Source organism: Manacus candei, unplaced genomic scaffold, assembly GCF_025592945.1.
Source record: "Manacus candei isolate 608988 ecotype Guabito, Panama unplaced genomic scaffold, ASM2559294v1 h1tg000010l, whole genome shotgun sequence".
In the NCBI taxonomy this organism is placed as follows: domain Eukaryota; kingdom Metazoa; phylum Chordata; class Aves; order Passeriformes; family Pipridae; genus Manacus; species Manacus candei.
This window is the reverse complement of record NW_026138058.1, coordinates 8,599,304-8,626,509: the sequence shown is the minus strand read 5'-3', so window position 1 is coordinate 8,626,509 and position 27,206 is coordinate 8,599,304. Positions and strand designations below refer to the sequence as shown.

The following is a 27,206-nucleotide window of genomic DNA, read 5'->3' as shown; positions in this document are numbered from 1 at the left end:
AGAAAAATAAAGACAGTCTCTCTTTAATGTCTGCATTTCCTGGTTCTCGGCGAGTACATTTCAGGTTTGCTGTCACAGAATTTTTTATCTCCTTGTTCATTTGCAATAACTTTCTTTTTTTTTTTAAATTTCCTCCTACAACCTCAGATACTACCAAAACACACAGTGCTTCCTGTGCGTGCCTCTATGTGTGCTGTGCTTTGCTTACTTTCTGTGTAAGTAGCCCTTTCATCTTATCAATCTTGAAGTTTTGTTCCCGTCCCAAAACCTGGTGTGCAAGTTTCAAGCTGGCTTCCCGCCAAGTCTCCGAAACTTGACAACAGGGTCTGCTTCCCAGAGAGGGAAGGAAAAAACCAAGCAACCTAAGCTATTGCAAAAATATATATTTTACATATGAAACATATATACAGTAAGAATATTATATACCTATAACCCCAGAAATCCTAAATAGCTTCCTAAAGGGAAGAGGGGAAGGGAGAAGGGAAAAAAGGACAAAATAGGACAAAAAGGGACAAAACCAAAACGGGTCTACATGATCTAAAAACCCGGTAATCAGCAAACTGAAGAACTGGCAAAATCTCACCACTTCCCTTGAGAGAAGCAGGACGGCTGGACACGGCCCAGCACTGTCCCCTCACACGTGGCAGATAACAGCAGTCACTGTAGGCCTCAGCTCCAGATAAGCCAGACCGAGACAGGGACCCACCGTTCTTGAACCTCACTGGAAAGGAAGAGAGAGAGGTCCCTCCTGCTGGCTTATTTATACCTCAAGTTACGTAAAGGAATAGCATGGAATACTTCCTATGTTCCTTCCTGGTTACAAGCTGGTCTCCAGGAAGGCCTTGAGTGAAAACTATCACATTCTCCACCCCTTATTCCATACTATTTCTTTATGTAACGCCTGTATATTGTGTTCATCTATGTCCTGTGCATATACATATATAGTCCATGCTTATTTTTTTTCGAAGGCTGTCGTCTGTCATTGAAGATCAGCATCAACAGCAGCTCGGTTTGAATTCTTGGCCCTTTCATCACAATCAGAGTTCTGGTTTAGGGCTGGCTCATCGGTTTGGGCTGTCTCATCATTGGACATCCTCGGATACCAGTATCAGCTTTGTTCGGGTCTTTTTCATCTGGTGTCTGGTCTCCTGTAAAACACAACTTGAGGCAGAGAATTAGTTTTTCCCTAGGGTTAGGTTTCCTTGGGGCACACATTGGATCTCTCCATCCTTCCTCGTAACCCACCAGGTATTTCCGGGCCCTTGAGCGAAAACAATCCCACGAATGGGTTTGTCTTGGCCTGAGGGAGGAGTGATCCAAACAGCCTTACCTAACATACCTTTTAGATGGATCGCTGGAACTTTGTCTCCATCTACAGTGTGGAGGGATTCTGCTTGGGCAGGACCAGCTCGGTTGACAGAGCCTCTAGTGTTGACTAGCCAGGTGGCCTTGTCTAAGCTCTTATCCCAGTTTTTGTGAGTTCCCCCACCTAGTGCCTTTAGAGTTGTCTTCAACAGTCCATTACACCTTTCTACTTTTCCTGCAGCAGGTGCATGATATGGAATGTGATATACCCATTCAATACCATGCTCCTGTGCCCTAGTGGCCACTAGACTGTTCTTGAAATGAGTCCCATTGTCTGACTTAATCCGCTCTGGAGTGCCATGTCTCCACAGGACCTGCTTCTCAAGACCTAGAATAGTGTTTTGGGCTGTTGCATGTGGTACTGAACATGTTTCCAACCATCCTGTGGTTGCTTCCACCGTGGTAAGCACATAGCGTTTACCTTGGCGGGTCTGTGGCAATGTGATATAATCAACCTGCCAGGCCTCCCCATACTTATACTTCTCCCAGCATCCACCATACCACAAGGGCTTCAGCCTTTTTGCCTGCTTAATAGCGGCACAGGTTTCACAGTCACGGATAATTTGAGACATAAAATCCATGGCTAAATCCACCCCTCAGTCTCGTACCCATCTATGAGTGGCATCTCGACCCTGATGACCTGAAGCATCATGGGCTCATCAAGCTAGGAACACTTCTCCCTTCTGCTGCCAGTCTGGATCTGCTTGTGATACCTTGACCTGTGCAGCTTGGTCTACCTGTCTGTTATTAGCATGTTCCTCATTAGCTCGCTTCTTGGGCACGTGGGCATCTACATGGTGGACTCTTACATTCAGTTTCTTCACTCTGGCAACGATGTCTTGCCACAGATCAGCAACCCAGATGGGTTTTCCTCTATGCCTCCAATTCATCTTTTTCCACCGGTCTAGCCATCCCCATAGGGCATTGGCTATCATCCACGAATCGGTGTACAGGTAGAGCCTTGGCCATCCTTCTCTCTCTGCGATATCCAGGGCCAATTGGACTGCTTTGAGTTCCGCAAACTGACTCGATTCGCCTTTACCTTCAGTGGCTTCCTCCACTCGTCGGATGGGACTCCAAACAGCTGCTTTCCCCTTCCAGCTCCTCCCTACAATACTGCAGGAACCATCGGTGAAAAGGGCATAGCGTGTCTCTTCATCTGGCAGCTTATCATATGGCGGAGCTTCTTCAGCTCAACTCATTGGCTCTTCTTCTTCTTTTGCCAGGCTGAAGTTCCCACCTTCAGGCCAATTGGTTATGATTTCCAAAATGCCAGGGCGATTTGAGTTCCCGATTTGGACACGTGGCGTAATCAAAGCAATCCACTTGCTCCACGTGGCATCGGTGGCATGATACGCAGAGGGAACCTTCCCTTTGAACATCCGGCTCAACACTGGTAATTGGGGTGCCAGGAAGAGCTGTACTTCGGTACCAGTTACCTCTGAAGCTGCTTGTATACCTTCATATGCCACTAAGATTTCCTTTTCCACAGGGGTGTAATTGGCCTCAGAACCTCTGTAGCTTCGGCTCCAGAAACCCAGTGGTCACCCTCGCATCTCGCCAGGCGAGACCTTTTGCCAGAGGCTCCAGGAGGGACCTTTATCTCCAGCTGCAGTGTAGAGTACACTCTTTACATCTGGTCCCGTTCTGACTGGTCCAAGAGCCATGGCATGTGCAATTTCTTGCTTGATCTGCCTGAAAGCTTGTTGTTGTTCATGACCCCATGGGAAATTGTTCTTTTTACGGGTCACAAAGTAAAGAGGGCTCACAATCTGACTGTATTCTGGGGTGTGCATCCTCCAGAAGCCTATGGCTCCCAGAAAAGCTTGGGTTTCTTTCTTGTTTGTGGGTGGAGCCATTGCTAAATCTTGTTGATTACGTCTGTTGGTATCTGGTGTCGTCCATCTTGCCATTTCACCCCTAGGAATTGGATCTCTCGGGCAGGTCCCTTGACCTTGCTCTTCTTGATGGCGAAACCAGCCTTGAGGAGAATCTGGATGATCTTCTGTCCTTTCTTGAAAACTTCTTCTACTGTGTCCCCCCCATACAATGATGTCATCAATGTACTGGATGTGTTCGGGAGCCTTACCCTTCTCTAGTGTGACCTGGATCAGTCCATGGCAAATGGTTGGACTGTGTTTCCACCCCTGGGGCAGTCGATTCCAGGTGTATTGAACACTCCTCCAGGTGAAAGCAAACTGTGGCCTGCACTCTACCGCTAAAGGAATGGAGAAAAACGTGTTGGCAGTGTCGATGGTGGCGTACCACTTTGCTGTCTTGGACTCCAGCTCGTACTGGATCTCCAACATATCTGGCACAGCAGCACTCAGCAGTGGCGTGACTTTATTTAAGCCACAGTAGTCTACAGTCAGTCTCCATTCTCCATCGGACTTACGTACAGGCCAGATGGGGCTGTTGAAGGGTGAATGGGTTCTGCTGACCACCCCTTGGCTCTCCAACTTCCAAATCATTTTGTGGATGGGGATCACAGCATCTCGGTTCATCCGATACTGTCGTCTGTGTACGGTTTCGTGGCTATTGGCACTTCTTGATCTTTAACTCACAGTAGTCCTACAATGGAAGGGTCTTCTGAGAGGCCAGGAAGGGCAGACAATTGCTTGGGCACCTCTTCAATCACCGTGGCTACACCAAAAGCCCACTGGTACCCTTTTGGGTCCTTGAATTATCCTCTTCTTATGTAGTCCATACCGAGAATGCAAGGGGCTTCTGGCCCTGTCACAATGGGATGCTTTTCCCACTGATCTCCTGTCAAGCTCATGTCAGCCTCTACTACTGACAACTCTTGTGACCCTCCTGTCACTCCAGAAACAGAAACAGTCTCGGTACTCTTATGCTCCAAAGGCATTAAAGTACACTGGGCTCCAGTATCTATCAAGGCTTGGTATCTTTGAGGATCTGATGTGCCAGGCCATTGAACCCACACAGCCCAGTAAACCCGGTTATCTTCTTGGTCCCTTTCCTTCTCCTGGCAGAAAGCAGGGCCCCTCTATTGGTCTTGATCAGAGCATTTGTCGTTGGACTTTGACTTAGACTTCTTAGAGGCCTTTTTGCCATCGTTGAAGTGGACCTCTGTCTTCTTGTGCTTCGGCGATCGCAGTTTCTTTTCTAAGAAGTCTGCATCTACTATGTAGACAGTTTTCTTGTCAGTGTCCTTTTGCTTCAGCTCCCTCACTCTAGCTTCGAGCTTAGAAGTGGGTTCACCATCCCACTTCTTCATGTTTTCTCCTTTGCTATGAAGGTATGTCCATAGTTGGTTACGTGACCGACGTTTAGAGTTCTCTTTCCTTCGACGTGTGAATGACAGAGATCATGAGCGAGATCGAGACCAGGATCGAGGTCTAGGTTGAGGTCATCTTCGTCGATCCCGCCATGATCGTTCCATTGGTCTTTCTCTGTAATCTCTATACCTTCTGTCCTCTCTGTCTCTAAGGTCGTCCTCATATCTTGAGTATTCATAGTCTCTCTCCATTCTTTCCCTATCATAGGTGTATTGGTATAGGGGACCAAAGAAGTCTTCCAGATTTTCCTCTATGCTCCTTATCCAAGCACACATGGTGTCCACACTTGGTTCATCCATCTTTGGATGATATGCAGTTATCAAGCAGTAGATATACGGTTTAGGGGCACCTTGAATTACCTTTTTCCACATCGGTTGTGTGCAGGGAACATTCTCGGGAACTTGGATGTCATAATAATCTGGATCAGAGTAGATGATCTCCAGCATGGCCAATTCCCGTAGGTATTGGATACCTTCTTCCACAGTCCTCCACCTTCTTGAAGAACTCTTCAGGGACTCCTTAAATGGGTATCTCGCCCTCACAGCGTGGAGGATTAGGAGCCAAAGACTGGACGCCATTTTCTCCCTTCCCATTTCTTCTTCTATCACAGGGTCTTGGGCAATGGATCCCAGTTGTCGTGCTTCATCACCTTCAATTATGTGACTATCAGCTCCCTTGTCCCAGCATTGCACCAACCAGGTGAGGACTTGTTCACCAGGCAAGCACATATAATCTCTCCGTAAATCTTGAAGCTCTTTGTGGTCAGTGATTGTGTAATTTCACTTTCTCGCATTATTTCTTGTCCATCTCTCCCATGTAGAATCTTTTCCGCCTCCCTCTTTACTCTTCCCCTCTTGCGTGGAACCATTCATGCCTCCTCTCTGTATCTCTCACGTGGAGGTGGGGACTGGGCATGCCATGAGGATAAACTTCTATGTTGTTCATGGCGTGGAGGTGGACTTTGTCGTCACTCACACCACAGAGATGGACTTCTACGCCATTCATACCATGGGGATGGACTATGTCGTTCACGCCATGGAGATGGACTTCTATGCTGTTCATACTGTGGGGATGGACTCCTACATCGTTCGCAGTACCCAGCGGGTGGAGGTAGCGAGTGGTCTTTCGGGTGCCGAGATAAGGGCCTCCTCCAATCATCCACGCTTCCAAGAGAAGGTTGGGTCTGGAGGGGTAGGAATAATTCTCCCTCAGGTTGAGGGGAATGCTTTGACCCCTTCTTTGTGTCTTTTGTAACACTGAATGTGTAGTCAGGATATGAATCATCAAGTGACAATATACCACAGGCCGTTTGTACTGTTGCCTTCTTTTCTCTTGATACTGCTCTACTTTCCTTTGGACGCGCCCCTAGTTCTTTTGGGCATGCTCCTTCTCTTGCAAGTGTTTCTTCCTCTCTGGCAACTGCTTCTTCTCTTGCAGTCGCTCCTTCCTCAGTCACAACCACTTCTTCCTCTCTCAGAGTCGCTGCCGCTCCTTCGTCCATTGCTGCCGCTCATTCGTCTACTACTTCCTGCATGGATTGGATAGGTTCTTCTACTCCTTCTTCTTCTTCTCCTCTTTCTTCTTCTTCTTCTGTGTGTTCTGGTTGCAGAGATGGGTCTGTAAGTTCCTGGATCTCCCTTACCCACGTCTTCTTCTTCTTGATAGGGGCAACAATGACTTTCCGGTTTTTAGCTTGAGTCCCAGTTCTAGTGGACTTAGTAGAAACGCCATTGACTTTAAGTTGTGTTTGGACCCTGACTTCTGTGGACCTAATAGGGACATCACTGGTTTCAGGTGGCATGGTTTGGGTTTCTGTGTCGACCTTAACCTTTTGAAGGTGGTCTATGGCAGCTCGATAAGCATTAGCCAGGCACCAGCACAAAACGGAGAATCACAAATTCAGATCCTTGTAGGGAAAGCACCCTTCTGTTAAACAGCGGGCCATCTCACCAGAATCAAACATCTGTTCTGGCGTGAACTCCCAATAAATGGGAGTGACACATGTCCTACTAATTTACCGAAATCTACCCAAGCTCCATGCCACCCGGGGACTGGCCTGTCTGCAGCCCTTTCCAGAGTTCCAGCGAGTCCCTTTGAGGTGCGATCTTTCCTACAACAGGGAAAGCAATACAACACCATTGTTCCAAGTTTAAATAGCACTTCCATTACCTTCATCAATAACCGTATTGTTGCAAAACAATTTAGATAATAATTAGAGCCAATTGTAACCATGGGGATCTCCTTTACCAGGCCTTTGATGTCGAAATTAAAGAATGGAAGCAATTCATTCTGTCCATCCTCTAGGTCTGGACATCTCCCTATAGGGTAGCCTAAAACAGGTATAAAGATGGCCAGAATTACAAGAAAAAATTAATGAAATGGCCATTGTTGCTGTTGTTCTTTCTTCTTGTTCTTAAAACAACCCTTTGTTTATATAAGCAGAGTTTTCTTGGCTACTTTCCCAGACTCTGGCAGTGTTCCCGGACCTGTTCCCAAAACAGTAGACTTGTTCACCAAAATAACACCGAGCTTGGCTATCTTACCAGACAATGTTTTCAAAACAGGCCAAACTTAACCAAAATATCCCAGTCCTGACACCAAAAATTGTGCAAGTTTCAAGCTGGCTTCCCACCAAGTCTCCGAAACTTGACAACAGGGTCTGCTTCCCAGAGAGGGAAGGAAAAAACCAAGCAGCCTAAGCTATTGCAAAAATATGTATTTTACATATGAAACAGATATATACAGTGAGAATATTATATACCTATAACCCCAGAAACCCTAAATAGCTTCCTAAAGGGAAGAGGGGGAAGGGAGAAGGGAAAAAAGGACAAAATAGGACGAAAAGGGACAAAAACAAAACGGGTCTACACGATCTAAAAACCCGGTAATCAGCAAACTGAAGAACTGGCAAAATCTCACCACTTCCCTTGAGAGAAGCAGGATGGCTGGACATGGCCCAGCACTGTCCCCTCACACGTGGCAGATAACAGCAGTCACTGTAGGCCTCAGCTCCAGATAAGCCAGACCGAGACAGGGACCCACCGTTGTGGAACTCACCGGAAAGGAAGAGAGAGAGGTCCCTCCTGCTGGCTTATTTATACCTCAAGTTACATAAAGGAATAGCATGGAATACTTCCGTGATCACCTTCCTAGTTCCTTCCTGGTTACAAGCTGGTCTCCAGGAAGGCCTAGAGTGAAAACTATCACACCTGGGAATACTTCTGTCCTACAGAAACTCAGAAATTGTCTTAAGTCATCATTCTCTCTACAGAGCCTCCTATCTTAGCCTTGTGGTCTGTCTTTGCCACCTTTGTTCACTTCTGACAATAGTGGCCAACTTTTTTTTTTTTTTCCCCACACTTCAGTATCAGTAAATTGTGTGAGAAGGGATGAGAACATTCAGGGCACAATTTATGGTGCTGCTGAGCAGATGCTCTGTCTGGCAGTCTTCATGAAAGCTTTGGGAGATGGCTTTCTCTCTAGGCAAATATTAAGGTTATTTTTTGAGATGATATGTCTTGGGATTGTTCCTTAAAAAACCTGTGTTGTGATGATGAGCTGCATTTTCAAGATGCGATTTTTGGAAGTCAGTCTCTTGCAAAGACATTTGAATTATTTTGTTGGTAAGTGCTGAGGGAGGGCATTTTTGTTCTGGTATTCTCTCTGTTTGTCTCTTGGGAAGATATTGGAACTGAATACAAAGCAAGAGGGGAAATGAAGAGATTGGAGACATGAAAGACTAGGAACAGATATTAATTTAAAATAGTGCTGTGGAAGGAACTCGTGAAGATGAATAAAAAGTTCCAAGTGGATGACTATGGATTTGAGAAAAATGTTTAGATGTGAACACAAAGGGCCTGGGAAGGCCAATATGCATTTGGTCACTTTGTGTGTGAAGCTTTACTGAGCATAGGTTAGAGATTGTATGTGAAGCTTTCTTCCTCTTTATTCACAGTTTCCTTACTGTATCAGAGAACACTCAGAGCATTCTTCCTCAAATTCAAATATGGAGACATAGTATAGTGTTTGTATTCTTTGGTTCTGCTTTCAGTATGTGAATGTTTACATGGATCTGTTGTTGAAATGTGATTTAGCAGTTCATAGCCATGATGGTGACCTTGATCAGCATTGGGCACAGCTTGAGGCTATTTTAAGAAAGGACACATCTCACTGCATTTCTTGCATGCCTTAAGTTCTTAATGCCTTGTTTTTCTCCTTAGTAAAAGTGTAGGATGAGGTTTAAAAAGTGAGTCAGCAAACCATGCTTATTTGAGTGTGTTCAGGGGAATGAGACTTCTTTTCCTTCACGTCATGTGATGTGTATCATGTGGTTTGTTTTTTATTAATAAACCTTCCTTTGACTTTACATGACAATAATCTTGTTTCCTAAAGTAAATGAAAAGACCTGCCCAAATACAAGCTGTGTCTTGAAGCTAAGGACTTGCAATGTTTTCTCATATATTCCTCTTTTAGGTTAACTTAGCAGAAATTACAGGCAATGACAGGGAAGGCAGCGAAAGGTGAATATGCTTTTCTGCAATAGATATGAGATATTATGCCAGTAGTCCTTTTACTGGCAAAAAATTTTAAATGCTGACTTGCCCTTGTGCCCACTGAAGACATCAGTTACAATAGTGTGAGTAACGTTTTTATTGGTGTGAATGCCTGGATATTCTTTTGATGCTTTGTCAACACGTATGGTCAGCATAACGTTGATGTACCTGTATTGTTAGATTCAAGTGCCTAAATGGTAAAGTCAGTAGTGAATGCACACAGTATATACAAACTATATGCAGAGAATACTTCGCCATGAAGTAGTCTGGACCAGACTTTTCTTCAGAATCCTTGCTCCATTAGCTGAAAGAGCGTAATTATTGTTAAAATTGAAAACTGTGATCTTTTTGAAATGTGACTATACCTAAGCACCTTGTCTTGATTTCACCACTTTGCTCTCACCCTGGCATTGTTTTAAGTGTATAAATTTCAATACATTTTACGACATTTAAAGTAATTTTTTTACAGTAATTGATAGCTTTTGATGTTACACATGCAAAGCCCTGTTTCTCTATCTGTTGTTCTGTGATTTTAATTTAAAACTTACTTTCTGTTTACATACAAATAGAAGATCAGGACTTTGTGGAGGCCCAGAGGATGTTTTTAGCACATTTCTGTAAGGTGATGTAAGGTGGTGTTGGTGTCAAAATATGGACACTTTACCTCAGGTGGTAGGCAACTTGAGGGTGGACTGGTAAGAAATAACCATTGGAAAATATTTTAAAAAATCTAATTGAATGCTAGTACAATTTGTTGCATAAGTTTCCAGTTTTAAGAAGGCCTGAAATGCTTACTGCCATAGTGCATATTAACTGCAAGAAACTTCTGCAGAATTAGCACAAACTGTTTTCCATTTTGTATCATCCAGATAAAAGGACCATTGAAAAAGCTGAGTTAAAAGTTGAGACCATAAATTAAAGTGAAATTAGTATTTTTACAACAACTTTTTTATTAGAGAGGGAGGTATAGCTGAGGTTTTTTCTCTTACTGAAGTTTGGCTGGTGTTTTGGATTGAGAGTTAAATATCCCCATTCAGAAAAAACACCATGATGTGATACAAAAATAAATACTTGATAACGTCCTTGTGAGTTTAGCAGCATTTAAATTGCTTTGATTCATTTTGCCAAGAAGTGATTGTAAAATCTTCTCATATTTCAAAGGATTCTTGTTTGCATGCAGCAAGTACTGCAAGCAATAGCAAATACTAAAAAAAAATCAATTTGAAGAATTTGGAGATGGCTGTGAGCTTCCTTGGTTCTTAAACCTACTTCAGTGTTAGAAAAGGAGGTGCTTCAACTATGATGCATGGTTTACATTGTCCTTTTTGTATGAGCAGTACAGCTTGAAAATAAGAATAGTGTAGTCTTACTAAATAAATTTTCCTTCTTTTCTTCTTGCTATGGAGTGCTGCAGTGCTACATACAATGGTAATAATTTTACATTTTTCTAAAGTTCTTATGCATTTTAATTTACATGCAGACAAGTAATATTCCAATTTCTGGGGTGAGAAATTGACATCTAATGATCAAATTCTTAGGACTGTTTCAAATACTTACTGTGTGAAACTTAAACAGTTTAGACTTATTAGCTGTCTCTTAATGTTTTTTCTATATCCTAAGCATCCAGTTAAATGGGAAATGCATTTCAGAGAAGGAACTGATACAGAAAAAACACTGGAAATAAATGTCAGTCTGGTGTAGAATAAGCAACAAATTTAACAATGTGTTTTGATGATAAGTAAAATGAAAATATTTGTTGGAATCTGTTTTGTGCTGTCTGTGTGTGATTTGCTATTGCATAATGCAGATCGTTACAGAAATGCCTCACACGGAGGACTTATTGTCATTTCTGGTTGATGAAGAGTAAATTAGCCTTTATGTCCACTATCAGTAAATAATGAATTAATCCTGCTAACTGTGAGTGAATTCCAGATGGCCTAGAAATATTAATGATGAGTGTTCTTGGTACAGTTAGATACAGTAGCAGCCTAATTGATATATACTGTCATAGCTTTGAAAGATTAAAAAAGTCACTGCTTGAAGAGAGGGTATGTGGAATGTGGGAATGTTTATTTCAGTGAGATGATTTGATTGAAGACTTGTCAAATGGCATTCTAAAGGAAAGGGGGAAGCCATAAATAAAATGTAGAGAGACACAGACCTGCCAAACAAACTTAATGGAGACAAAGACAAGAAACAAAAAACCTGGTCAGCCACACGAAGCTGAGGGTCTGGGGTGTTGGAGCAGGTCAGTGGGACTGTGCCAGCCAAGGAGATGATGTGCCTGGTCTTTACACTTGTCTAGCTGAGCTCTGTGCCTGATCACAGCAGTCTCTCCTATTTTATTAGATCTTTTCTAAACTACCTCTCTGTGTACTATCACTGTCTGTGCTGTAGGGCTAAGTGAGACCAGCTTGAGTAGAAACTAGGCCAGCAACTGGAGCCTCACTGGAGGTGTAGCCACTGCCAGGTTTCTGGTCCCCACAGTGTAGGTGAGTGCTGCTCTTGGTGTTGGGAGCTGGAGGGGCTGTAGCTGTCTGAATTATTTTGTTGGTTTCCTACAGACTTTGTATCTATAGTGCCAGCTGCTGTGGGACTGGTGTGAGCTTGGAAACTCTACCTTGTAACGCCACAGCTAAGTTAAACTTCTGCCTCTGCTGGTTTCTGGAGGAGAGATGGAAGAAGACAGTAATGCTTACAAGACACTCTGGGCCACGATGACTCATTCCAGTCACATAGGTGACTTCCCTTGTCTTGGTTCTAGGGTTGTGGGGCACAGCTCTTTCAGAGCTACTAGGCCTAAGCCATAAAATATACTTAAAATTAGGTTAGTCCTGGCCTATGAATAAGCTGCTACATTTTGACATAACTGTCTATTCAACCCAGGAATTTACTGTTACTGTAGATATGATCAGAGTAATAGAAATATTGGGATGTAAATCAAATCACAGTTGTTGGAGTATATATCCTACCATGCAAAATATTCAGTTTACTAGCCCATTAGATGCCTACTGTTAAATTTGAAAATGCTTATAAATGTTGAAGTTTACCAATTTGTATCATGGGAAAAATAATTTCTTTTTCAGTATGCAGTCATGAAGGGGAAGCATGTAGGTGCAGATTTCTGGTCAGCCTGGCAGGGTCATTTAGGGGGTGTACCTGTCATACTGTCCCTGCGTAAAGCCCTCCGTGGGAAAAGGCTATGCTTGAAAATACTCCTGAAGTATTAGTTTACTTTAAAAGTACTGGTCTTTTGGGGGCTACTGCACAGATGTAGTTTATTCCCTGAATTTGAAATGGAGGATATGGAGTAGTTTCTTGTGCTTCCCAGGACTGTTAAGTGAGAATATGAAGGGAGTTGGAGAGGAAAGTGATTTTCATATATTGGCAGCAATTGCTTTGATAATAATTCCCTTCTGTGATGGTTGGTAACGTGTGTGTGGATGCAGTATTTATGATTTGACTGGAAAAGCAAAGGACAATAAAAAGAAACATCTCAAAGGATGTTGTCTTGGTGAAAATATCCATTTTCCCCAAATGAAGTGGAACAGCATTTAGATAAAACATATAAAAAATCTCTGCAAGAAACGGATAAGAAGTATAACAAACAGTTTTACTAGTAACGATCTGATGACTTTGTCCTGATCTTGTTTCTTTTAAATATGAAGTGATCTGTGTTCCTGTTCATCATGCTCTTTTTGCTGAATGTATATTTAAAGAAAGTAGTGCTTTTAGCTTGTTAGTTGAGAGGTAGATACAATGTTCTTGATAGCTCTCAGCCACTCTGTTCTCATCGCCTTTTGGACATGAGAAAAATACATAACATAATGGCTGTAAAAAATAGCAGGTAGTCCCAGGGAATATTTTGAATATTACAGCTAGAGTGATTTCGGGATTTGGAGAGCTACTGTCATTGCTGAGAGTATCATGTTCCACAAATAAACTACTGAACTTTATATCCAGTGATAGCGTAGACTGAAAAAACATACTGTCAATATCTAGTTATTCCACAAACTCGTTAAAAACAACATGAAAATAAATATTAAATTAAACAAGATACGTATCTGTCATTACCTCTTTGTACTTTCCTGCGTAGTAGTATTATCTTTCCACAATCATCAGATGGGAATTGGTTTCTTAATAAAAACTAAGACAAAACACCCTGTCTTCATTGAGTTTGTGTTGGGATTTTTTTATGAAAGTTTGTAAAGAAGTTTGGTTTAGCTTTAGGTTACTTCTTTTAAAGTACAGAAAGAAACCCGCAATTACATTTTAAATCTCTCTGTAGATGCAGTTCCAAGAATGATTTTAGCTTTATTTTCTTTCTAATGAGAAACAGTTTTGGCTAAAAGTACTGTTGCTTACTGCAGAGGGCAATTAGCAGTTATGGAGTTTGAAATACCTGTGTTAAGTAATTTAGAGTGATGATGAAGGCTAACTGCTTAGCAGTTTGCATCTCCACTGTCTTTGAACTGGTGCACTTCACGAACAAAAGAAAAATCATAATTAAAGAACTGTTTTTCCATACTGCTTTCTACAGCGCAGGGTATATTAATGTTAATGATCTGGAAAGGTGCCAGATTTAAATTAGGGCATTAGCAGTGAGAGATTCCCAGCCAAAGGCATGTACAGGATGTATCAGGACAGCAGTGGTTATTTTATTATTTTAGGGTTCTGTTTTCTGCCAGCTTCACTAAATCCAGTTTTTTCTTTCCTCCATTTGACATCTTCTTTTGCACTCTCAAAATCCCAGCATACGTAATTTACTAGCCTGTGTTTCTCTTTGAGTAGGCTTCGTCATCATGGTGTAAAAAATTGGACCACAGGTCATCCATCTCTGACTCTTGTAGCATAGTTCCTTTAAGATTTGTCCTTTGACAGTGTTCTCTGAAATCTAACAAAACAGATATTTTCACAGAAGCTTTGCTGTCAAGGCACTTATTGAATATCTCTTCAAATTTTTTGGTGTTGAGCTTCTGAGGGCGAGCAGCCTTCTGGAAGAGTCAACATTTACCTGGACATCTACTTTCATTAACCTCTCAGCTGCATACCTGTCTTTTGACCTATTTTTCTCTGAAAAATTAAAGTGCCATTGGTTAAAGAGTTCAGAAGAGATTGAGCAACGGATGGATGCATGCATCATCAGGCTGGCTGACCAAGGAAGCCGATGGCTTTAGATAAGATAGAGTAGAGGAAAACCGCAGTTCATGTTAAGGTATTTGAAAGCAAGAACCTGGAAAGCTCTAAAATTTTGTAAAAATGGCCACAAGTCAAAAGAGAGGAAAAAATACCTTTTTTCTCTTAAACACCTGGACAAAACTTTTGGTTGTTAAAGACTGTGCGCTCTCAGAAAGAACAGTGGAGTAAAACTATATGTCAGTGGAAACCTTATTAAGAAGCTACTTAATAGTGTTCAGAAAGTAACAGGTCCCTGTGAAGCTAAGAGCCAGAAGATGTCCACAGTCCAGTCTATAACTAAATCTGAAATAAGACCTCTATCAACCTGTGGATTACGAGACTGTGGGAGGGCCACAGAGCCGTTGCAGACAAGTTGTTTTCTCTGCTCCAGCTATCTGCGATTACATGCAATTTTAATTTAAAAAGTACTGTGGTGGGCTGAGATGGAAGTGGTGGGGTGAGTGGACAAGCTGGAGAGCAGCAAAACAGTACAGTTTGCACCAGGAGTTCTGTCAGAGAAGTCCATGTGGTGTTTGGACTAAATGGTGGTTTCAGTGTGGTAGTTCATGTGGGTTTAGTTTTTGTGTGCTCAGTTGGTGAGCTCTGAAGTATGACATGTATTTTTCTCTGTTTTCAATTGTCATGCTTGTTAACAGCATGATGTGTTACAATTTTGACAGAATAGTTTGCTACTGGTGTTGGTGGAAATTTCCGAGAAGTATGACAGCTCTATTAAATGGTTCAGTAGCATGGACACACAGAGAAGAGGAGAGGTAGTTGTGTTCATAACTAATTGGGAGAACATCATCTGGAGGTGAAGGACCTTCATATCACTAGGACTGAAAATGTTGAACACTGTGTAGTCCCTGTGGAATTTTAGCGAAGTACACAGACTTAAGCAGAGATTGATGATACATTTTTTTCAGGTTATATGTTTAAATGAACATTATTACGTGAGTAACTAGAAGGATGAAGCATCTCCGTGTTGAGCTAGCAGAATCAAAATAGCCTGCAGCACAGAGCAAGTGTCTGATTAGCTGTGTAAGTGCAGACCTGATAGGGAAGGGATGCAGTGCAGAGCACAAGCTCTGTGTGGTATCTGCTTACTGACTAGTACAGATTCCATTGTTGTGAAGTCTGTGCTTGTACATCTTTTCATGCTTCTGTAGCCTATAAGTGCTAAGGACAGAGGAGTGTGAAATAGGTTGTTCCTTACTTTCTTCATGTTACTCTCTTTTCTGTTGTATTTTTGGTTTTGCATGGATGTTAGAATTTTTATATTATAATGCTGCTAAAGTGTAATTTAGTACTAATTCTTCCAGGGGGTAGGGAGCCATCAGAAATCTCTGTTTATAAAGATAATAAGCAGGCAACTAGTTGCAGGTTCTCAATTTCCTGGTGTTTTAGTGCAGTCTGCAATAAGTCACTCCTAATGCTAGCTGCAAAGCAATACTGAAGTATGGATTGTAATTCACTCATCTGGAGGTGGGTTTTGTTTTTTGTTTTGTTTTGGTTTTCTTTGCACTGGCGTAGAGCGAAGACAGTCCTAGTCCCAAGCGACAACGCCTTTCCCATTCAGTCTTTGACTATACAGCAGCATCACCAGCCCCATCACCACCAATGCGACCATGGGAGATGACATCAAATAGGCAGCCTCCTTTGGCCCGACCCAACCAACACCACTTCTCAGGGGAACGATGCAACACACCTGCACGAAACAGGAGGAGGTAAGCAAGCTGTGTAGCTTGGGAAACAAGTTCTTATTCTTCCTAATTTTAGCTCAAGGGAGGTGTGTTTTGGTCAGCTAGATTACACATGGTAAACGTGTTAATGTTTCCTTAAGCTGACTGTACTGAAGTTGTGACTGAAAAGTTATTGGAAGTAATTCACGTTTGTGCGTCGCCTCAGTGCATGTGAATAGTCAACTCAAGGAAAGGAGTGCTCAAAATATATTTAATTATGAGCCTGATTCTCTATCTATCACTCTGCACTGAGGCAAAAAGCGTGTGGAAAAATACAAGGAAAGATCTTTCTCATTGGGGTACTTTTAATGGTATTAAGAGTTACTGATGTAGTACCATAGTTTTCATTGCAGTCACAATTATTTTCATACTTAAAAACAGTCTAAATAAAGATGAGAGTTACTAGCTGGGGAGATGGGGATGTTAGCACAGTGTCAAATGTTTGCTGAGGTGGCTGATTCACATGTAATAGGAGTTAGATTTTCATGTTGGTTTTAGCTTGTGGCCCATTAACTTCTGGAAGCAGAGGTTTTAGAAGAAGTTCCAATGGACATGGAAGAGAGAGATTGGGATGACTAGGTTGAACTGATGCCTGGAGGGATGGTAGTCTAGGAAACCATAAAACCACAGACTTTTTTGCTAAAGATAATTGCTAAACAAATTATCCAAAGCAGAAGCGTTCTGTGTCAAAAATACTGAGTTACTTTATGCAAGTTAAAACACATTGTCTCTCTGCTTCTAAGAAATATTGTGGCTTGGTTTGTACTTTAAAAAAAAGTGTCTGTGCTTTCTCATTAATATAAAATATTAGGCTTAAGATATATTTAGCTAGTTTTCTTCAGATGCCACAAATCAAATTTGGCAACAATGATCAGCCAAGAGTAGTTTTTAGGCAAGAAATTTTTTTAAAGCATGCTAGTTTTGTATCTTGGCTTCAAGTCCATGAATTTGAAAGCTTTCAGTCAGTGGCATGTAAAATACTCAGCTCTCAGTGCAACTTGTCAGACTTTTAAGAAAGAGGTTCAATTGTGAACTTGAAAGATTATTGTGAAGACAGAAGATTAGACCTTTTTATATGGTTTGGTACAGGGATGCTCTGCAGGGGCATTTGGTCCACAACATAATCTTTACCTCGAAATAGTTTGAGCTGAGATGCCTGGAATATGCTGCATTTGGCCATTTTTGTTTGGTGTCCAGGCAGCCTACACAGATTTCTTTGCGGTGTTCATTAACCTCTCCTGCAGAGTTAAGCAGAGTGCTTAACAAGCTAGACAGCTGAATCTAGACAGTTTGGATGTACTGTGGGATGAAGAAGAATGGAATGTGTAAGAGAGAGATGTGCATGGACAAGTGTCTGGCATTCCGATGCAGTCAGGTGTTACCTGTGGCTTTTGCAAGTGAGGCATTCTGCCAACAGGAGGACACCTCATTGGAAAGCCACCTTCAGTCTGACAGGAGCAATTAGGTTGGCTGCAGCATCGTGGACATGAAGCACGATTCTTTCTAGTGCCAGCTCGCCTGCTCTTGGGTGATAACACAAGCTTTGCTCTAATCAGAGACACTTGAATGTGTCAGTGCTTTGTTTCCCTGCACTTGCATTTTTTAGCTTCAGTGCACTGTTGCATTTGAGCTAGCTCTAGGGGAGTTCCAGAATAGCATTGCATCCAATTTCCTCTCCTAGAACAAGATGGTTAGGGAGAACAACACATACATGTTTCTTGTTTTCCAGGAGTCTTTTTGAATCTTAGAGTGCTTTGGAGTCATATCAGAACTAATAAGCACTCTCATGGATCAAAAGCTTTATTTGTTAAGATTATTGTGAGTGCATCTGTTACTAATGCTTTAGGTGAGGTTATGCATGTGCTTTTGAAGCCACTTTCCTGTTCTCCCTGCTTTGTTTTCTCTTCCCATGGCAGAGTAGTCTCAGAGTTAATGAGGCTTTCAGATTAAGATAAGATGAAAGATGCACTCCAGTTGCAAATGGTTGTTCAGCTCAAGGAAGCAGGCTAGGACAAGTGCAGGCAAAACCTCTCTAGTGTATGTAATGTGGACATCACTCTGAGCCAGCAGCATCAGCGTTAGCTCTTTTGTCCTACCATTTCACTCCTGTTGGTCAGGACAGTCTGTGTTGGGTTCTTTTATTATGTGGATTTATTTTTTTTTTTCATTTCCTGGCTTATTAAGACCTTGCCTCTTGGTATCAGTGGTTTTGTACTGTGCCTAGCACAACAGTGCCCTAATTGGTTGTGGGTTTTTTATTCCGATTCATCATAAGCAAATAAATACTGCATTTAGAAAGATAGCCTTCTGGTGTGAATTTGCAGGAAGATTATTTATCTTTATCAGTCATTGTGAAATGGAGGGTTCTGTACCATTGCTATGCCTTACCTTTCATCTCTGCTTCCTTTCCTCCTTGTCTTGAATGTAATTCTGAACTAACGGGATTCAAGAATGTGTTACTGCAAAGAAATCACCCTTGTTAGAAATACTAAGATCTGCACACACTAACTCTGCAGTTATGGACACCTTTTGATGGCTGTTCTTACCTAAGGGTAGGAAGTCCTGCGATTTTTTTCACCAATTCCATCCTGTTTCTTTGCTTTAACCTGGCATTTACCGTGTTTATACTGTGCATGTAGAAAGAAGATTTTTTGTGGCTGTTTTTTAAAGACTTTAAGCACAATTTCGTTCCTGATGTTTCATGATAGTTTAGACCTACGTCCTGACAATTGTTCTGAAGTAATTTCCATTCATTCAGGAAGCGAATAAAGCTATGTATCAAGGTGCTCTGAATTTTGCTGAATGAAAGTATAGTTTCTTTATAAGTCTGCATAGGAAAAAATCCAGTTTTACTCTTTTTCAGGGAATGATACTTCATTGGTTTAAAAAGACATTCCAGAAGTTTTGCCAGCTTTTGTTGGCTGTACTGTCTCATAATTCTGGGTTCACAGAAAAGTAAAACCGACCCTTTTAACAAAGTGATATGACTAGTTTTATGAGAATCTGCCTTGTCTGAGAAGCCACCTTGTCTAAGCACTGGTGGCAGTTAGAGAATTTCTGAAGTGCTGGAGCTGCCCCTTGTAACTTTCCGCTGTTCCTGCAGCTTTTCCAAAGAAAAATCCTTGCACAGCCATTTTTTTGTGTTAAAATATTCAGAGCATTTCTGTTTCATAGCAGGAAATAGCAAATTTAAACCAACCTTGGTACTCCAAACAGTAGAACATCTTTCACATTAATAGTTCTGTGGTTAGAAATTATATATGATGGTTTTGTCTAATGAGAATGTAGCAGTTGTATCATATTAGTAATGAAGCAATGGGGAGTGCAGCAAAATCGTCGAGGAAAGAAGCTGGAATTAAGACATACATTACTAAGACTAAATTTAGGTACTCAGTGCTTAGAAGAAAACACAGCTTGTATGTTGTGACATGGTAGCTTGTAACAACGAAGGCTATGCATTTTTTATTTGTTTCAGTTTTTCTTTTCTTTAAGAATGCTGTGTTACAATCTGGTGTTATGCCTTCTGTCTGACCTGTCATGAATTACCATTTGTTTCAGTTCTAAGATAAGTTATAATGGCATAAAATCCCTGTGAACTAGGGCAGAAAAATAGTGGCTTGAGACATTTTATCATATACTCCCAGTAGCATCTGGATAGCTGGTAGTGTGCTCCCCCTTCCCCAGAATATGTCTGTTTTACGCAGCATAGAAGTTGGACTGAACCTGAGAAGTATCTGGGATTTCCCAACAAGTTGCAGGTTTATTTGATTTTTATTTGGTAGTAGCAAAAGTTCTTTTCCATGTACTCTTAGAGAGGACATGTTCTAATGGTTACAGATCCTTTTTGTCTCTTCTCTGCAGTGTGGTTCCTTCAGTCTGTTTCCTAAATGGGAAACCATTTCACCCCATGTGGCTTTAATTTGCTGTTGCTTCTGGGACCTCTAACTTACATGTTGTGGAGGTTGGAAAGCATATACTGGAAGTACTGCAAGATCATTTTGTGCTTTCAGTTCTTTCCCCTTCCAAACAAACGAGAAGAGGCTCGCTCAAAACTTCTAATAGTGAGTTTATGACTTGTGTGGGCATCATTTTCTGAGTGCTGAACCTGAGCCACTGGTCTCTGATTTACAGAAGTCTCGGCTCAAGGTAGTAGCAGCTCTGCTCAGAATATACATGCAATTATATAAGAATATGTAATCAAATCCTACCTCTAGATCAGTTGCTCAAAAGAAGTGGATACTCAGGTCTAAATTAATCTACACAAATTCTCCACTCTTAAAAAGAAAGAATACTGCAATCACAGTTTCCTGGGATCTTCTTGAGAGAATTCTAGGAGGCACTCAGTTATGTTGTAAGCATGTGAGAGCTGAAAAATTAGTTCGTTTCCACAGAGAAGTCTATTGTTTGTCTGCCGTCGCTAAGTGAGCAACCGTTCTGTGGCATGGTTGAAACAGAGACCCTGGGGAAATCTGTGATCATTTAATGAAGGATTTTTACCTAGATAGAATAAACGCAAGAAAATCTCGTGAAGATTGCAGTCTTGACTTCTGAGCACTTTTATGGCAATCCAAGTGTCATCTTTTTAACAAGTTAATATTTACTTAAGAGTTCTTCTCTTGGTTTCCTTAACAGCATTAACCTATGCTCTATTAAACATTTGCTTACTGAAAAAAGTGTCATCTGTAAGGCTTGTAGCAGTTCTGTCAGGAAGAAGTTTTATTCCAATCTAATAAACCTGTTCTAGTAAAATTTTCCAGTGTAAAGAATTTCTTGATATTTACTTGTCTTGTGGTTTTAGTTACAGAGAGGGATTTGTGTCATTTGTATAATCTCTAATTTTTTTAATGCATTTCCAGTCCTCCTGTTCGACGTCAGAGAACAAGGAGAGATCGTTTGTCTAGACATAATTCTGTTAGCCAGGATGAAAACTATCACCATCTCTCCTATGGACAGCAGCAAGCAATAGAAGAGCCCCGAGCCTTTCGCCCACCGAATGTATCTCCTCGTATGTTGCACCCAGCTGCTCACCCACCACAGCAGAATGCAGTGATGGTTGACATTCATGATCAGGTAAAATTTTTAGAGTACTAACAGAAGGCTGTTGGAGATGTGGGGTTTGGTTTTGTGGTTTTTTTTCCCCAAAATCTTCAAGATCCCTCACCTCCCCAAATTAGTTGCTGATGAAAGTCACAGAGCACTAAATTCTGTTTGCCTTCTTACAGAGTGTTTTTTTCTTTTGTGTATAAAGCATTGCAGTAGGCAGTGGAAAACAAACAGAAAGGAGGTTCACACATTCAGTAAACATTGATATTTAACAATTTGTCAGTGTGTTTATTGGCCTATTTCTGTAGGTTTTTGTCTCAAACCTTTGAAATGCAGTTTTGTTTTGCTTTTGTAGTTAATTTGTTGTGATAAAGATGTGATATGATACTTATTAATAATGTATTCCATTTCACATGAAATACCTTGCCTTAGCATAAGAGTCATTAAACAGTTAAAATATATCATTTAGAAGTAGAATATGCAATGCCTGTAATTGGTTGCCCGCGTAACAGCGGAACTCACGATAGTATTGTTGTGTAACTGAATTAGTCATCCAAACCTAATCAACTCCTCCTTAAATTTCATGAAAAAATTATATATGTGATTGGTCCAGGAAGTAAGTAATTCCTCTTTGCGACAGCAGTTTGTATAGAATCCTGTAACTGAGGACCTGTAAAAGTGGTTTTGGGCCCCTCACTACAAGAAGGACATGAGATGATGGAGCATGTCCAAAGAAGAGCAACAGCTGGTGAAGGGTCTGGAGCACAGGTTATATGAGGAGCAGCTGAGGGAGCTGGGGGTGGTTAGCCTGGAGAAAATGAGGCCCTGGGAGGAATTTACCAATCTCTAAAACTACCTGAAAGGAGGTTGTAGCTAGGTGGGGGTTGATCTCCCAAGCAGCAAGTGACACGACCAGGCGAAATTGCAGCACGTTGCACTGGGGTGGTTTAGATTGGATATTAGGAAAAATTTCTTCACTGAAAGGGTTGTCAAGCATTGGAACACACTGCCTAGGGAAGTGGTGCAGTCACCATGCCTAGAGGTATTTAAAAGACATAGATGTGGCACTTAGGAAGATGATTTAGGGATGGACTTGGCAGTGCTGGGTTAACAGTTGGACTTGATCTTTTCTGGCCTAAATGATTCTGTGATTCTGTTGAGGTAACTTGTGCTGGTTTTTGTTAAATTAACAGGCTGCAGCACAAGTAAATTAGTTACTACATAGTCGTGAAGTGAGAAATAGACCTGGTTATCTGGCTGTCCACTTCTCAAACTGCATGTGCATGGAATGCAGCTGTCACATCCCTGCTTAAGAGCTGGTTTGCTTTTAGTGCAGCGCATACCACTGGTGTGTCATATTATGTGTGCAGGTTCTCAGCAGCAAAGTATTTGCTTTTGGGACCAAGTGCAAGGATGGAAGGCAGTGCCAGTCTAGCCACCTAACAAACTTACATTCTGAGCAATTCTACTTCTGCAGCATCTCAAAGATTCGGTGATACTTTCCGCTTGAGGAACATCAAAATGATGAGACATCATTTTTTAGTATTGTTTTTGTGAGCAATAAACATTTCATGATCACACCCAGCATTGCACTGTATGCCCAACTTTTGTATGCCCAACTTTTGTAGCAGGAGCAAAACTGGGTAAAAGTCAGTGTCTCTCCTGAGACTGGTTTCTGTCATAAGTGATATACAGGTTGAGATTTTAATCTCAGTTCAGTGATCTGTGTTCTGATTTGGTCTGTGTGCCTGACTGTACACTACCAGTTTAATAGTTTAGCTCTCTTTACTCATTCTCACCTTCCTAATGAGCTGTTCTTGTTTAAACCAGTAGGTTTCCTTTTAGCAGGTCATGAAGGAAGAGAGAGCTTCGAAATAATTTCAGTTAATCTGTGCTTCCTAAGTCTTAAACCTTTTCAGTGTTATTAGACCATGAGAGATTTCTTGTTTAGTTTAAAAAAACCCCCACAAAACCACCAACAAAATAGAACAAGCAAAAAAAAAAAAACCAACACAGAAAACAACCCACATGGCTTGTAGGTGCAGAATACCTTTGGATCTTAGTTTGATGATTAAATTTTAGGGCATGTGACTGGCTAGAAAATTGGGTTACATGGGTCTGTTTCCTAATATAAATTTGGATAGTTAGGGTTTGCTGCCTCATAGTCATGTTAACTTTTCCTTTTCAGCTGTCCAGTTAGCTGTTCTGTTACACTTAGCTTGGGAGTTCAGCTTAAATATTGACCTGAGAGTGAATTAAGAAATTGGTCTCTTTAAAAGAAAGAAAATCTGCAAAATTGTTTTTTTAATACAAATCTCTGAGTTAACATTGAATCACTCCCTTCAGAAATGAGAAAATTCTTGAGCTACTTGTAGATTAGCTTTTATGTGGGAGTTACTGCCTTATTTCATAACAATTAACCTGGGGGAGAGCAGAGAGACCTAAAAGTCTGAGGTGCTTCTGAGTGACTAAGGTGCCTTTGAAGTTTTAACATTTTAAGCTGAGAGATTCCTCTTAGTTTTGCCCAGAAACTTGTGATCAGTAAATAACATTCCATTGATAAAAATATTTTAATGAACAGAAATTACAACCATGTGCCTCCTTTTACACTTTCATTGTGAATATATTATTTTTCACATACCTTTCTAAAAGCTTGTTATCTTACTCGCTGTGCTGTACAACACTATTGAGACTTTGTAGTAAGTTACTAAATTCTTTTTTTTTTTTTTCCCTTTTGCTGCAGATCCATCAGGGCACAGTTCCTGTTTCATACACAGTGACAACTGTGGCTCCACATGGGATACCACTTTGCACAGGCCAGCACATTCCAGCCTGCAGCGCTCAGCAGGTCCCAGGGTGCTCAGTGGTTTTCAGTGGCCAGCACCTTCCAGTTTGCAGTGTGCCTCCCCCAGTAAGTGGGTCTCTGTAACTACACCAGCTTCAATCTGTCGTAGAAATGGCACCTTGGAGCTTTAGTGTCTGTGTGGCTTTAATTCTGTTGGAAATAACCTTTTTTTTTGTTTTTCCTGTGCTAAATTGAAGTGGGATAGTGGTGTGGGCTTTAGACCTGATAAGCATATGGTAGTTACCTACTGTCTGTATAGAGTATGACTATTTATAGTAGTAGAGTCCTGATGGGTTTTAATTCAAACCTAAAGCTGGTTTATGAACTGACTTAGATCAGCAGCTACTCTACCTACTTTCCTGTAGTAAGAAGAAAGCTTCTAAGGCTTTAGTCTGGCAGGTCACCTAGGAAAAAATCTTACTCAGTGGAGACCTTGTTCAGGGATGGTTATGTGCAAAAAGGTCTGATATTCCAAGGTTAGTTTTCTTCTGAGAAGTAGTAAAATCCTGAAAGATCACTAGAAGTTGAAAAGGGCTCTTTTGTCTGAAAATACTCTCATTATAGTAATAAAAATACTCATCAGTAAGGATGTCTGCCTGTGCCTTGCTGGGAGTAAAATTAAGTACCTTGACTGGCCAATTTACCAACTTTGAATTTGAAATTATTTGAACTGTTTTCTCACAAACTTTTATGTGTCAGCTCAGAGTTACCACTTTCCAGATCATAGCATTCTGATGGAAGTTTCACCATTAAATGTTAACAGGCACCAGAGCCTGTTTCCCCTCATTTTTTCTGGTATAAATCTGTAATATCATACATAAATACTATATAGAGTGTCCAGTGAACGTTTATAATGTTGTTATAATGTTGGTCTCTGCCAGCTATGCATTTGCCAACTTAGCTTTTCCTGTTGTGCGTTCTGTGACCTGAGGACACGAACGAGCCTGTGTGACACTGAAACAAAACCCTTGGTGTGACCACCTGTTTCTTGATGGTGCTCATGGATGAGTGCATTTATCGTGTCCAGGTGCCATTTGTTTGGAGAGAATGTACAACAGTTAGTCAAGTGTGTTGAGCGAATGGATCCAGTACAAGTGACTATAAAAAAATTAAGGTTGAGTTTCTGTATCATCAGCAGGCAGACTTTATGCTTTCTTCTCTTAGGTTACAAAACTAAGGAATAGTTTAAGTTAGGAGGGTCTGTGGAGGTCATCTGGTGGTCACCTGCTAAAAGCAGTGTTTGTTTCCAAGTATGGAGATTTCATAACCCCTCTAAGCTTCCACTCCAGTGTTTGACTGTCCTCATGGTGAAGAATTTCTTCTGTATATGTGATTGAATTTTCTTTCTGAATTTTCTTTGTTGCATCTTGGTCCCATTGATCCTTGTCCTTTCCTTTTGCGCCTTGAGGAGAACTCAGGTACTTTCTGTCCACTCTTATGAAGCAGTTGCAGACAGTATTAAGGGTTTTGCTTAGTTTTTGCTTTTTAAAGCAGAACAAGCCCAGTTCTACCACCTTTTCTTTTATGCAGTGTGCTCCAAGCTCCTGGCCATCATGTTGTTATTGTTTTTTTTGTCACTGAGGCACCCAAAACTGGACACAGGACTTGAGATTAGTGTCTCAAGTTCTGAATGGAGGAGCAGAATCACTTCACTCGTTTCACTAGTTGCATTCTTACCAATGCAGCCCAGCATACCGTAGGCCTTTTTGACTGCAGGAGAACATTGTGGGTATTGTCTACTCCTAATTGATGTGACCACCAGAACCCCACTTTTTTTTCTGCAAATCTGACTGCAATCAGTTAGTCTCAAAGAGTTCTTGCTCCATGGAGTTATTCTTTCCCAGTGCCAGACTTTCCATTTGCCTTTGCACTTCACATAGTTCCTGTCAGCCAGTTTCTCCAGCCTATAACTCTACATCTGAAAGGTAGCCCGTGCCCTCCAGAATGTGAGCTTGCTCACCAGCTTCATCTGTGAACTTCCTTTCGCTATTTTCGCAATATTTGTCTCTCACACTGCATATGTAGCTATAAAATAAAAAATTGTCAGCTAGTAAATACCTTTATCAATTTTAGAAGTTCTTCCAAGGGACAGGATGGCATCCAGAAGGATCTGGACAAGCTTGAGAAGTGGGCCCATGGGAATCCTATGTTTTTTAACAAGACCAGGTTCGGGGTGCTGCACTTTAGACAACCCCAATGTCAGCACAGGCTGGGAATGAACAGACTGAGAGCAGCCCAGGCGAAAAGGACCTGGGGGTGCTGGTGGATGAGAGGCTGGACATGACCCAACAATGGGCACTTGCAACCCAGAAAGCCAGTTGTATCCTGGGCTGCATCCAAAGCAGCGTGGGCAGCAGGGAAAGGGAGGGGATTCTGTCCCTCTGCTCTGGTGAGATCCCACCTAGAACACTGCATCCAGCTCTGGGGTCCTCAGCACGGGAAGGACATGGACCTGTTGGAGTGTGTCCAGAAAAGGGCCAGTAAGTTGATCACAAGGGCTGGAGCACCTCTCCTGTGGGGAAATGCTGAGAGATTGGGATTGTTCAGCCTGGAAAAGAGAAGGCTTCAAACTGAAAGAGAGTAGCTTTAGATGAGATATTAGGAAGAAATTCTTAACTATGAGGGTGGTGAGGCACTGGCACAGGTTGCCCAGAGAAGTCACGGGTGCCCCATCCCTGGAAATGTTCAAGGCCAGGTTGAACAGGGCTCTGAGCAACTTGGTGTAGTAAAAGTTGTCCCTGCTTGTGGCAGGGAAGTTGGAATGAGATGAGCTTTAATACCCTGTCCGACTCAGGCCTTTCTATGATATGTTCAAACAGCAGAAGTTTTTCGAAAGCCTTAATGAATAAACAGGTAATTTTTATTTCTTCCTACTTCAGAGTTAGTATGGCCTCATTTGCTCTAACTTTAAAAAGTGACATGGACATAGCATAGATCATTCCAAACATATATAGGAGCTATGGTAATCTTTACCATACAGAATTTTGGGATTAAACCTATTCTCATGTTTCCCAAAGAACCTCCTGTTCTAAGCAACAGTCTGTGATGTTCTACATGCAAATTTATCTCCAGCTATTTCAGAAGAAAGTTTTTAATTTAGTAAAATACAGTAAAAATTTATTATAACAATGGAAACACTTGTCTGTCATATTCCTATTTTAGAAAAATGAGGTAGTAACTG

At 41.4% G+C, this 27,206-nt stretch overlaps 1 protein-coding gene across 5 annotated transcripts in view; it reads left to right on the top strand.

Moving 5' to 3' along the window:
- RNF38 (ring finger protein 38) overlaps positions 1-27,206 on the top strand; it is a 111,217-nt gene that overhangs the window by 65,181 nt on the left and 18,830 nt on the right. For all 5 annotated transcript variants that reach the window (XM_051777486.1, XM_051777489.1, XM_051777488.1 and 2 more), the window contains 3 exons: positions 15,929-16,122; positions 20,994-21,207; positions 23,924-24,091. In XM_051777486.1, the coding sequence (XP_051633446.1) occupies positions 15,929-16,122; positions 20,994-21,207; positions 23,924-24,091 (576 nt within the window). The remainder of the gene's footprint in view (positions 1-15,928; positions 16,123-20,993; positions 21,208-23,923; positions 24,092-27,206) is intronic.